Below are 12,816 nucleotides of genomic sequence, written 5' to 3'. Positions count from 1 at the left end.
CCTCCTCCTCCTCCTCCTGGCCTGACTGGACTCCAATAGGTGTCTGTGTTGTTGGTCTTGTTTGCACGTTGGTAAGCTGGAGCTCATTAATAGAAAAATCTGCCCAACTCCGAGCGCTACTCTCAAACCAGGCAAGGACAGATGTGCTCCTGTGTACTCTGTAACACGGATGCTCTCAAGGTTCAATGTCGGGTGAGCGCAGGTCAGAGAATGGAGCTAATGGGGCCGACATCAGGGGCTTCACTGCTCTGCAGAACAGGTGGCTCTGCTATAAGAACTGGCCCTTAAAAAGTACGCAGTATGTGTGTGCTCGGAGACCCCTCCTTAAAGCTGGCAGCCAGGAAGCAGTTCTGAGAGCACCTTCCCTGCCCTTTTATCTGTTCAGCCATGGTGCGTGCTGTCAGAGAACAGGCAAACACAGCGGTGCGGTGAGGCTACTCACAGCGCCCCAGGGCTTTCAGATCTGTGCGTGCCCTTGATAAAGAGGACAGGTAGAGAGGTGACTGGGTCAGTACAGGTTCCCCACCCAGCCTCTTTCCCTTCTCCTCCAAAAGGAAAAAAAAAGCACACTTCCACATTGACTGTCTCGAGAATAGATACTGATCTATTTGATTGGGAAGGTAACAGATGATGGATATGAAAGATCTGGTTCTAAAAAGCATGTAAAGAGAAATTATGCATATCAGATATTACTTCCTGGATTTATTTTACATAATTAAGAGACATGTAAAAATATGCTGGCCCTAGATTACTTGCACTGCTATTGACTTGGCTCAGAAATATAGGCAAATATACATACAACATGGGCATCCTCTGCCCAAAATGCTTAGGACCAGAAATGTTTTAGGTTTGGGATATTTGCATGCACAAAGATGAAATTCAGTTATGTTTTGTATATGCCTTATACACACGGACAAAAGATCTTTTTACACTGCATTTTTAAGGTTGTGATTTTCTATACTTTACCAGCATACCTGTATTTGACCGCAGCCGGTCCTATGAGGGCAGGTGTGGGATTTCGCACTTGTGTGTGAGGCCAGCACTCTGAAGATTTCGGACCTAGGGTCCCTTCAGACTTCAGATGTTGGATTTGGGATGTGTAACGTGAATATGAATGGCAGAACAGGGTACTCCAGAGGAGCCCCCGCTCCCCAGCAGCCTGGCACCGTGATACACAGAGGGAAATACAAGGCTTCATTCAGCCCCCAGGATATCACCTCTCTCCAGCCACCAACTTCACCATTTCAGATACTCATAATTCCACAATGGGAAATTATATCACAAAACAAATAGGTATTGTTTAATGTAGCAACAGCTCCCCCACAGATCTCCTCTGGGTGTCTGTGTGTGCACGACACCAAGATGTCACCTTCCTGACCAGCAGTCAGTCATGGTGATCCTGGCCCTTCATTTTGTAAACACTTACCTCTGCAGTGTGCTCTGTTCCAAAGTCCTCTCGGCCTTGAGCAAAACAGTCACCACCTGCCTACACCCCAGGAAACCAGTATATCCACTGTCTTCCCTTTTACTTAGGAGAAGGGAGGGTGGTGTTATGTAATTAAGTTCCCCTTACATTGTTTCATGTCCTGAGACACCTTTAGGACAGTGACACGGGGCTCTATGAATAAGCAGTCCAGGACAACAGGCATAAAACCGCAACTGTCCCCAACAAACTGAGATGAGGTGTGGGTGTCTGAGAAAAGTTTTAAAAGATGGGACCTGGAAGTCAGGAAACCAGGTTCCAACCCTCCATTCTGCCGGAAACTTATCATGAGGACCAACTTTCTCAGTTCTCTGGCCCCGCATTTGTGAGATGGGCTTTAGCCTGTGTAGTGTCTAGGTGTCTTACAATTCTAAAATCCTCTCATTATGCCTAAGCAATACAAAGATGAATATGACATATTCTTCACCCTCAGAGGCTTGGGCAGCTAAAATACAGAAAATTGTAACAGTTCTGCCTGGCACTACCCAGAAAACAGTAGAAAATCTCTTCTCATTTGTTTCATTTTGAGAATCTTTGACACTGTTGTCCATCTCAGAAGCCAAACTAAGAGTAGCATCATTTATTTACAAATGAAAAGCTCAGTTTAAGCTATCTCCTTTTCTTTGACTATTATGACTCACTTTATCTCTGTAATATGGACAACATGGTAGGTAGTTATATAGAAAGGGACGAAATAAATGATGTTTCTACTTCTTGCCCCAAAACCAGGAAGCAAAGCATTTTGAGACACTTGAGGCCAGAAAATGATTATCAAATAAATTTATTTTTATATACAGTCTAATGACAACTTCTTTTGATAACTCAGTTTCCAAAGTCAGAGTCAGGGGCCAGGGATTTAGCTCAGCGCTTCGGTGGCCTGCCTTGCAAGCGTAAGGACCTGAGTTAAATCCCTGGTACCAAAAAAAAAAAACCAAACAAACAAAGAGTCGGATACTTTTAGATTCTGTGGATCTAAAAGTAACAGATTTCAGCTCCTTTCACAAGAAAGACTTTGTCCCCGCAAATACTGCAACTATTCAGCTGCCACTGGTCCTTGGAACTACTTGAATAGTGATTCCCCGAAAGTTCTCTGGGCCATAAAATAAAAACTTCTGGTCTCAGCTGAAGTCTCCAAGTGGGACCAGCTCTGCAGAATGAGCCCTGTACAGCTGGACAGACATGATCTGTAGGGAGAAGGAACAAGATGTGTTTCTTTCTCATTCTGTCACCCCACTGGGGCCATCCTGTCATTTAAACTCTACAGTCCCACCCTTTCCTGTGCCTCAGCTAAAAGATTGTGGGAGATCCTTTTTATCCTTTTGAGAACATTCACACATAGTGCTGTGATCATTTCTGTGACAGCGGACAATGGAGTTTCAAGAGGGCTGTCCCACTCTAGTGGCAGCTTTCTGTCACAAGATGAACGTGGATATCTTATGTCAGGAGAAATTTCAAGCTTTGAAATTCTGTGCATCTCAGTTTTCCCTAAAATTAGCCCACAGAAAAAGCCCAGAGAGTAGAGAGCAATCGTTTCTTGGGAGAGGGGGCAGGACAGTAAAGTGTGCTGCAGTAACCCAAATAAGTTTCATTTCTGTGACTGCTTTCTTGAAGGAAACGTTACGCCCCACTCCACCAACAAACCCAAGTGCCCAACATTGTCTTGGAGGAAGGAAATCTTAATAAGGTAATTAAAGATGAGGTATATGAATCTGTTTCATAATCAAAGAATAATAGCTAGCATTTATTGGGTGCTTGTTATATGCCAAGTCCTTCTAAGCTCTTAAGCATTTAAATCATTTAATCTTCATAGCTACCCTATAAAAGGGTAATATTATTATCATCATTTTATAGATGAGGAAATAGAAACCATGAGCAATAAAGTAATAAGTCCCCAGATCAGATAGCAAAGCTTAGATCTCAGTGCAGGTAAGATGGATTCTTGTGTGGTTTTTATACCTGCTGCAGCAAGAATAAACTAACCAAAGTAACATTTTTATAGATATTTATCATGCAAACACCCTGTAAACAGGGAGAATGACTGAAAGATGTACCAGAGTTGTGGAGATTACTTGTGGAGTCATGAAATGCCAGGATAGTTTTCAGACCACAGTGTGGCAGGTCCCAGCACATGGAAACAAGCCCTCGAGACCCCAGCCTAGGTCTTCTGTTCATGATTTTACAGCTCAGGCTGAATGGAAAGAATGAATGTAGACATGGCCAGCACCCTTAGGATGAATGGCTGGCCTGGTGAGACTCTCCCAGCCTCCGAGACAGGTGGCTTCTGTGTCAGAGAGGAGGTGCAAGCTAATCACCCTGCTTGGGGACCAGCACCTCCGTGCAGGTCACTCCTGGAAAGACTGCCCTCATCGCAGCTGCTGTCACAGGTAGTGCAGGTCTTTGTCTGCTCCAGTTATATCCTGTTCCTGGTTGTTGTAAAAATCACCCCGATTCTCCAGTCTTGCTAGAAAGGTGCAGAAGAACAAAGCCAAGGAGGCTCCAAGCTTGGGTTTGACGCCTTGCACATTTCCCATGTAGTATGTGATGGCACCAAGAGCATAATGGTACACGTGTTTACTCTGAATCCAGCCTCCTGGGTGCAAATCCCAGCACCTCAGTCAGTTTACCAGCTGTGTGTCTTTACGCAAGAGACTTGACTTTCTTGTGTCTCCATTTGCGAAAGAAGCAAAATAGTGGTACCTGTCTCATAGAATTGATAAATGAGTTAATGTGATGAACGTCCTTGAAATAGCACCCTTTAGAGAGCAGTCAGTAAATGTCATTCATTGTCACAATTCGGTATTTCTTACCATTACTCAGTTGAAGTGTTTTCCTCCTTTTTCTGGTAAATTTACAGTTGTGATGACAAAGTGCACATAATACAACACTCACCATCTTAGCTATTTGTAAGTGTACTGCTTAGTAGTTTTAAGTATAGTCACATGTGTAATTTTTCTTTTATTCCAATTCCAGTTCTTAGCTATTTTCCTTACTGCAGCTGCATGCACCTTGTGTGTGCACCACAGTTGTGTATCCCAGGCAGAAGAGAGGCCTGGTGCCTGCCCTAGGATACATCCAGGGGTTAAACGGGTACCCTTGATAGGGAAATACATCTAAAATGCCAGTCTTAATCACTTTCAAGACACAGCCTGTTTTGAAGTTAGCACTGCTTGCCTTACCTCAGTACCTAACGCATGGTGGTCCCTCTAGACCATTTTTGGAACCTTTCTGTATAAGGACAAGGTGAACCTTTTGTCCCCTTTCCATTCTGTCTTGAGTCTGGCAGCAGGCAATGAGAGGTCCCACCAGAAGAAGAGCAGCACAAGGCTCGACTTCCTCCTGTTCCCTCCTTACAGATAAGGAAATGGAAGCTAAGAGCCTCTTCCTCCTGTGAACTGCCTGTGTTTCAGGGCTAGGGCAGTGTGACCTTTTACCCTTTGACCTTTGTCCCCACTGCAGTATTTTCTTGTAGTGGCAAAGTAAGGGCCCCTTGGCTACTCCTCCAAGCCGTCTTCTTCAGGGGAGACCCACCCACCGACTGCCTCCTCCGATCCCTCCAGGCTACTTTTAGCTCTAGGGCTACCTTGCTGTCTTTTGCCAGAAGTTTATGAACAAGAGATCCTTACATACATGAATAACTCTCCCAAGAGAGGTAGAAGTCTCCAAGAAACTTCCTGTCAACCCTGGGGAAATGCCATCCGTGCCCTTTAGATAAGAGGGCTGTGACCAGTTTGATTTCATCTCCAGAGAAGGAATCTCTCTCGGTTTAAGGGCTCTATCTTGTTGTTCTCCTAGCTCCCAGAGTCTTCAGCCTTATCTTTGTGCCACCCTGACCCCACTCCCTAGATTGACAGGTTTACCCACTGCTCTCATTGGCTCATTTGAAATCCGATCCCTTGATTTCTTAATTCCGAAGCTTTTGGCTGCTTTCTTGAGACTGGGGGAAGACTCCTATTGTGCCTGTGAAAAGCAAGACAGTTTCCAGCCAGGAGCTGGAAGCCAGCACCTCCTGGGTCTGCAGATTCCAGTACAGGCTCTGTGCTAGTGCTGACCCACAGGAGAGGCAGCGGCCCCTCCCCTGTAAGGAAGGTTAAGCCTCCAAGTTACCCATTTTGTTACTTAGAAAATTCTGGCAGCTTTCATAGGATTTATGACCTCAGGTGTAACTATGAGGCCACAGTCTTCCCAGGCCCTACAAGGGAATCCAGCAACATGGTGACTTGTTGGGCTGAACAGAGACTGAGATATCTGAGCTGAGTGTCAGTAGAAAGTCCCCAAACCATGCAGAAGTTGAACCTTGAGAACAGGGAATCGGGATTGGGTGGAAGGGTGATATCAGTTTAGGGTTACTATAAAAAAGTACCACAAACTAGGCTGCCATTGAAACAACAGAAATTTACTGACTCGGTGTTCTGTGGTCTAGAAGTCCAAGATCAAGGTATGGCCAGTTTGGCTTCCTTCTGAGGGCTGTGCAGGAAGATCTGTTCCAGACCCCTTTCGTAGCTCCTGGTGGATTGCTGACAGTCCTTAGCATTCTAGATCTACTTTTCTCTTCACTGCATTCTCCCTGTATGTATATCTTCTATGTCCAGAGTCCTCTTTGATGTGGACACCAGCCATATTGGATGACTAATAACACCACATTCTGAGGTACTAGGGTTAGGACTTCAGCCAGTTAATTTGGCAAGAGGGGGCACAGTCCAACCCAGAGTGGGTGAGGGAACTTGAGTGTGCATGTGAAATCCATTTCTGTTTCAAGAGCCTTTAACTACAGCTTAGACCCTTAAGCCTCTGCTTAGCTCTTTATATCAGAGTTCCCAGTAATATCTGACAAAACTGTGCTAGTATGTGGACCCTCTTGGAACAGAGCAACAGCGCAGTGGGCTGAAACTGATGAGTTACCGGCTGGGCTGTGGATGGCATCTCCTTGACCTCCTTCCCAGGGTATCATCGGTGGCCTGGGGAAATCACAAACGCCGGAAGTGTGGTCCGGGTCTGAGAGATAGAAATGTGACTAGCCTTTGCTCATGCCTGGGAATTTCCCAGGCAAAACCCATGTCTTTCATAAAAGGCAGATATTTTTGTTTGTTTGTTTTAGGTTTTCTAGCTATCTATTACATACATGGTTAAATTGGGGCAAAGTTCGATGAATTTCAAAGAGAGATATTTTTCTAATGAATAAAAAGAGAGAGAGAAATAAGACCTTTTTTCTTTAATGAGCACATTTAAAGTCCTGATTTATTTTGACCTCTTTGGTGCTAAGAGGAAGAGGATTATTTGTGCCTCAAACAGGTTCACAAAGAGAAAGTTTGGGATCAGAAAACACTTTCAACCAGAAAGACAATTCCCAGCAGTTCTTGGGCTTTCTTCCTCCTGTCCTTCTGTGCCCACACTGACTAATTGTATGTGGCTTCCCCTCCCTCTTCCTTGTGTATTTCCCTCCATTATCAAGACCTTTAGAAAGGAGGGCAATGTGGACAATTTCCCAGTTTCCTAGCTGGGCAGCTCACCAAAAACAAACCCAGACATCAAGGCCAGAGCGAAAAAAAAAAACTTCATGTTTTAGACAGAAGACTCCTACATCTGGGGGATTTAATGCACCCACTGTCCATGCAGTACATTTCCTGTGTCCGGAGCTTCTCTGCCTGCCGGCTCTGGTCTCGTAAGTTTCCATGCCCTGCTGCCAACTCACAATAACAGAGGCAGCAGGCAGCAGGGTAGGAACGTCAGAGCCCGCTCCGCTCCGTATGTGGCAGCATGCTTTGCCGACTGAAACAAAGCCTGGAAGGTGTCATCACAGGCCTTTCAGCCTTGACAGTGCTTGTGCCCAGACCACCAGGAGCCTGGAATTAAATACCCTCAGATCCAGTTCTCTACCATTAATGTTATCAACTTCATCAAGTACTTCCTCTTTGAATGGTGTCTGCAGAGAAATAAATAAATCAAGCTCCTCCAAGTCCTGTTCCTGCCCGGATCCTGAGTCAGAAGTAAAGTCTGAGTTGAATTATCTAGAGCACTGTCTCACTCCTTCATTGTTCCCAAGGATCTGGGCAGGAACAGAGAGTGAAATCTCTCCAGGACATTACATCAGTTCCTATTCTACCCTTGGCATGAAAGTTCTTCCTCTCATAGTCCTTCCAGACTTCCTAAGGCTTGCCCTGAGTGCACACCCACACGCTGTGCCTTGAAGCCTGGACTTCAAAGAAAGACTGCAGGTAACCAGATTACTGACCAACGCCCGCGTCCCTTGTGAAATTTATAAGGCGGGAAATGGATTCAGGAAATGGGATTTTTTTTTTTCAATACATGGTCTCCATCATCCTTAAGTATTTTTAAACCTTAATAAGCTTTTAAGTAAAGAGAGACATTCCGAAAATGGCATTTAGAAGAAAATATACGAAAGTTCAAAATGAAACTGTCTTGAGTAGTTACTTCCAATGGTCATATTCTGTGAAAAATGAAAAGTGAAACATGGACAAAAGATAAATTCATTTTTATGGGCAGCAAAATTGAGATCCATATTAGCTATAAAAAAAAGAACTTGCCTTGTCCCCAGAAGACTGCAGATCATTTCCATCATAAGATTATTAAATCTTAGCCATTATAGTTAACTCCCTAACTCCACTAGCCCAGTCAGTACCCTGAATGCATTTATATGCATTTGGGTCAAAATGAGAATGCTGGTGCTTGTCATTCCAACCTGTACCTTTGCAAGGTTCATTAAGTACTCAAAAAAGAAACTATCAAACCTATACTAAAGCAGAGAGTACTGTATAACAAAACACCGTGTACCCTCACCCCCAGTTTTGGTAATTAGCCCATGGCTGCTCTTGTTTCCTCTGTACTTCACCTACTCTCTCCCTCACTGTCCCATGTTATTTTAAAGCAAATCCAAGATATATCATTTTATCTGTAAATATATTAGTACAGGTCTAAAAAAGTGAAGTCTCATAAAATAATACAGTACCAGCACATCACCTGAAAACCAGTAGTGCACATTTTTCCATTTATCTTAGGTTTTCTACAGTTTGAATCAGACTCAGACAGCACTCTAACCAAACACTGCAGAGGTTGATGTCTCTTAAATCTTTTGACCTGTCATTTCCCATCCATACCCTTCTTGTGCATGCTTAAACACTGTCTGTTTCTCTCTTCCGGTTTTTTAAAAAGAATTTTCCCCCTGTACATCGGATGGGTTGAACATCTCTTATCCAATGTGCTTGGGTCCACAAGTGCTTTGGAATTTGGATTCTTTTCAGATTTTGGAATACTTACTATACATGGGGAGATATTTTGGTTGATGGGGCCCAAGTCTAATCATGAAACTCATTTATGTTTCATATAGTGTATACCTTATATACATAGCACAAAGGTAATTTTATAAAATGTGGTGTTGATGAAATTTCATGGTGTAGAATTTTCTGTGTAAGATTATATAAACATTCAAAAGGTTTCATGTTTTGGATTAAGGATGTTCAGCCTGCTCCTCCTTCTCCCACCACCACCTCCAGCTGCTTTCAAGGTTTTAACTTTGGGTTTCAGCAGTTTGACTGTAATGGGCCTGAGTGTGGTTTTCACTGTTATATTCATTCTGCTTAGGGTTCACTAAGCTTCTTGAATCTTTAAGGTTTGTTGTTGTTGTTGATGATGATAATGATGTTATTGTTACTGTATTTGGGTACAGTTTGGCCACTGGCACCCCCAACTTTTTCTGTACTGTCCTTCTTGGACTCCATTTACGTGTGTGTTAGACCACTTGATGCTGTAATTTGCTTAATTTTTATTGGTTTCAAATTTACTAACCCTTTCTTCTCTCGTCTCCACTATGCCATTAAGTTCATCTAATCTAGTGCTCACTTTGGCAGCACATATGCTAAAAAAAGTTCATCTGATTTCCCATTTCTGAGTTGTAGAGTCTTCATTTTGTTTAACAGTTTCCATTTTGATAGTTTCTGACATCACTCATTGTGACCATCATTTCCTTCAAGTGCATGAATTTACTTAGAAAAAGCTATATTAATGTCCTTCTCTGCTAATTCTAACATCTAAATGATCTCAAGATCTTTTTCTCAGATGCATTGGTCTTGGTTATAAGTTACATTTTCTGTTTCTTCTCATGTCTAGAAAGTTTTTGTGAAATTCTTAACATACAAATAACACATTGTAGAGACTTTGAACTGTTAGAGTCCTCTAAAGAGTGCCGAGTTTTGTAACACCAGGCAGTTAATTTATTAGCAGTCACTTTGAATTTGTGTCATCTTGGTCTTATATTTCATTAGGACAAATCTGTTTCAGTTTAGCCATGACGGGCTAGTGAACACCCAGCGGGGTTTGCAGACCCTTCTAACGCGAGGACTTGGATCATGAACTTTTTGTCTCCACTGCAGTAGTCAGGACCTGAGACTTCAGCTCAGGTCTTTTAGCCACACAACTATTGCTAAGTGAATTCCTTGTTTCCTCTTCTGTTATTCAAGAGGCAGACAACAATTTGAGAGAATGTTTACACAGCGTTCTTGTAGCTGTCCCTCTGGGGGCTCCCTCTTGTATGAGATTTGCTCCCACAATTTTCTGCCATTCTGTCATCTGTATATCTTCTCCTGTGACAGCTCAAGCACTGCTCGGTTCATCAGGTAAGTGCCCTCTGCCATGTAGACCGGAGGATACTCGCTGGAAATCCATGTAAATATGAATCTCTGTATAGTTCCCTCCTTTCAAGGATAAAATCTTCAGTTTTTGTCTGCTTTTCGTCATACCCCAGTATCTTCAGATAGTTTTTGAAATATATATTGTGTCCAGATTCTGTAATTTCTAGCAGTTTGAAAGTCTGGTACATGCCACTCAGCCATGATTAAAACTTGAATCTACCTCCTCCTTTAATAGGTGAGGGATGGCAGACCATAAATCTAATCATCGAGCCTGGATGCTGGTTGCTGGCAGAATATTAAGATATTCCTCCTTCTTTTATGTACTTGCACAGTATGCTATTTCTTAGAGACACTGGGCCGGCCTGGGATTTAGGTCAGTGGTGCTGCCACCTGCCTCGCAACCGCAAGGTCCCCAAGTTCAATTCCCAGTACCAAAAAAACAAAAACAAAAACATTCTTTTAAAAAGTTTCCTGTTCATAGCTATTCCAGTGATTGAGCACTTTTGAATTTATGGCAGCAGGTTATACATTAGTCACAAAATAAGATCATCTTTACCTTTACGATGAGCTTTTAATATCAGGAACAATATTTCCTTTGTTCACTGTCATTATGTGCTAGGTGAGATCTAATGGAACTTAGAAAAAAAGTCCTGATTTTCCTATTAACCCAGTGTAAAATTTGAAGAAACCTCCACCTTAGTTTACTGACCTTATCTGATTCCCTGTCTCCTCTATGAGTTCTTTGCATGGTCAGAGGTGACACCTTTGACTTGTTTTACTTAGAACCTTGGGCAACTTTTGACTAGAATGGGGGTCAGCAAGCATGCACATCCTCCTGGTGAGACAGCTGGGAGAACGTGTGATGAGATCTCAGTGAAATGGATGTGACACCCTCTGGAAGGTACCATTTCACGAGCAGGCCCCATCCTTTCCCGCCTTAGCAGGGGTCCCGGAGCCTGCCTGGGTGCTGGTCCATCCCTGAGCCAACATCCAAGGCTGTGCACACTTCTGACTTTGTCCTCAGGAGCTTGTAACTTCAAGTGGGGTGGGGTATCCAACCATCCCTCCTCCTCACTTACCTCTACCTATCTCTGACGTTTGTAGGGTGCTCCTAAAATTCTCTCAAAGACAAGATTGTCATTCTGTAAGAGGGTTCCACTGCTTATGCTGAAAGCAAGTTTTGATAGGACTTTGTGCCCTCGTTTCTGTGTGACAAAGCGACTGATACCGCAATGAGTACTCTGGAGTCTGTCTGGAGTCTGGTTCCAGTCTCTCCATTGGGTGTGTGACCGAGAGAAAGTTGGCTCAGTCTTATCCCTAAAACAGGGGCGATAGTGGTCTGCTCTACTTACGATTAAGTTTTAAACAATAACGTCTAGTACCTGAATAGCACTGTTAGTCATTGTCATTATTAGCAATAAGGACTGCCGGGCATAGAGAATATGAAAATTTGGTTGGGTTGTAAGACTCTTAAGTTAGTAAGAGGCCCCAGAGAAAACTCCTTAAGGCCCTTCCCCTGGCGAAAGCCCCCACAGAAGAGCGAGGTGAGAAGGTAAAGGGTGGAGGTGAGGTTCGTGTCTATCAGCCACTCCCAGGTGGTGGATCCGATTCCGGGCTGGTGGAGCAATACAAAAACGACTTCAAGTATGTGTACTTGAATTTTATAAGACACCGCGTGTTGAGGCTTTGTGAACACAGACAGTGGCCTTCAGAACACCCTTGGGGCCCCTCGCTGCCAGTTCCTCGGACCTGTGATTGTCTCTCCTCTGCCCCACAGATAACTGTGTCCAGAGGACGCCCCGGCCCGCCGTGGAGACGGTGCACCACAACCCTCCCACCATTGAACTCTTGCACCGCCCCAGGTCGCCCATCACGACCAATCACCGGCCTTCTCCCGACCCCGAGCAGCGGCCCCTCCGGTCCCCCCTGGACAATATGATCCGACGCCTCTCCCCGGCTGAGAGGGCCCAGGGACCGCGGCTCCACCAGGAGAACAACCACCAGGAGCCCTACCCTCTGTCCGTGTCTCCCATGGAGAATAATCACTGCCCGCCGTCCTCCGAGCCTCACCCGAAGGCCTCCAGCCCGCGGCAGGAGAGCACCCGCGTGATCCAGCTGATGCCCAGCCCCATCATGCACCCTCTGATCCTGAACCCCCGGCACTCCGTGGATTTCAAGCAGTCCAGGCTCTCCGAGGACGGCCTGCACCGGGAAGGGAAGCCCATCAACCTCTCCCATCGGGAGGACCTGGCCTACATGAACCATATCATGGTCTCTGTGTCGCCGCCTGAAGAACACGCCATGCCGATCGGGAGAATAGCGGGTGAGTGAGCTCGGCCTGGGCCCCCGGGTCAGACCCAGCCCCGTTCCTTCCTCGGCCCTTGCCAGCTGAGTGCCCACCGCAGCTCTGGGAGGGGAGTGGAGGTTTCAGCCTGTATGAGGCAGAATCCCTAAGGTCCTGGTTAATGAGCCTCCGAAATGTTAAGAAACAAATGTCCTAGGTCTAGCTTACAAGGAGAGTCGCTTCAGAATCGTGGCTAAGTGAATACATTTAAAATCAAAGGTTTATGAGCATGCTAATAGCCCTGTCCTGAAGTTTCCAGCAGCTAATTAATGACCAGACACAGCGTGAAGAATCTGTGTCTCACATTCATGCCTGTAATTCCATCCTGTGGGCAGCTTCACCTTGAG

General features: G+C 44.7%; 1 protein-coding gene across 1 annotated transcript in view; it reads left to right on the top strand.

The window, feature by feature from the left end:
• Etv6 (ETS variant transcription factor 6) overlaps positions 1-12,816 on the top strand; it is a 203,352-nt gene that overhangs the window by 172,362 nt on the left and 18,174 nt on the right. Inside the window, exon 5 of the mRNA XM_010643554.3 lies at positions 11,903-12,448. Within this exon, the coding sequence (XP_010641856.1) occupies positions 11,903-12,448 (546 nt within the window). The remainder of the gene's footprint in view (positions 1-11,902; positions 12,449-12,816) is intronic.

Source organism: Fukomys damarensis, unplaced genomic scaffold (genome assembly GCF_012274545.1).
Source record: "Fukomys damarensis isolate Sample0158 unplaced genomic scaffold, DMR_v1.0_HiC HiC_scaffold_19, whole genome shotgun sequence".
NCBI lineage: Eukaryota > Metazoa > Chordata > Mammalia > Rodentia > Bathyergidae > Fukomys > Fukomys damarensis.
The sequence above is the reverse complement of the archived record's forward strand: the minus strand, read 5'-3'. Positions and strand labels throughout refer to the sequence as shown.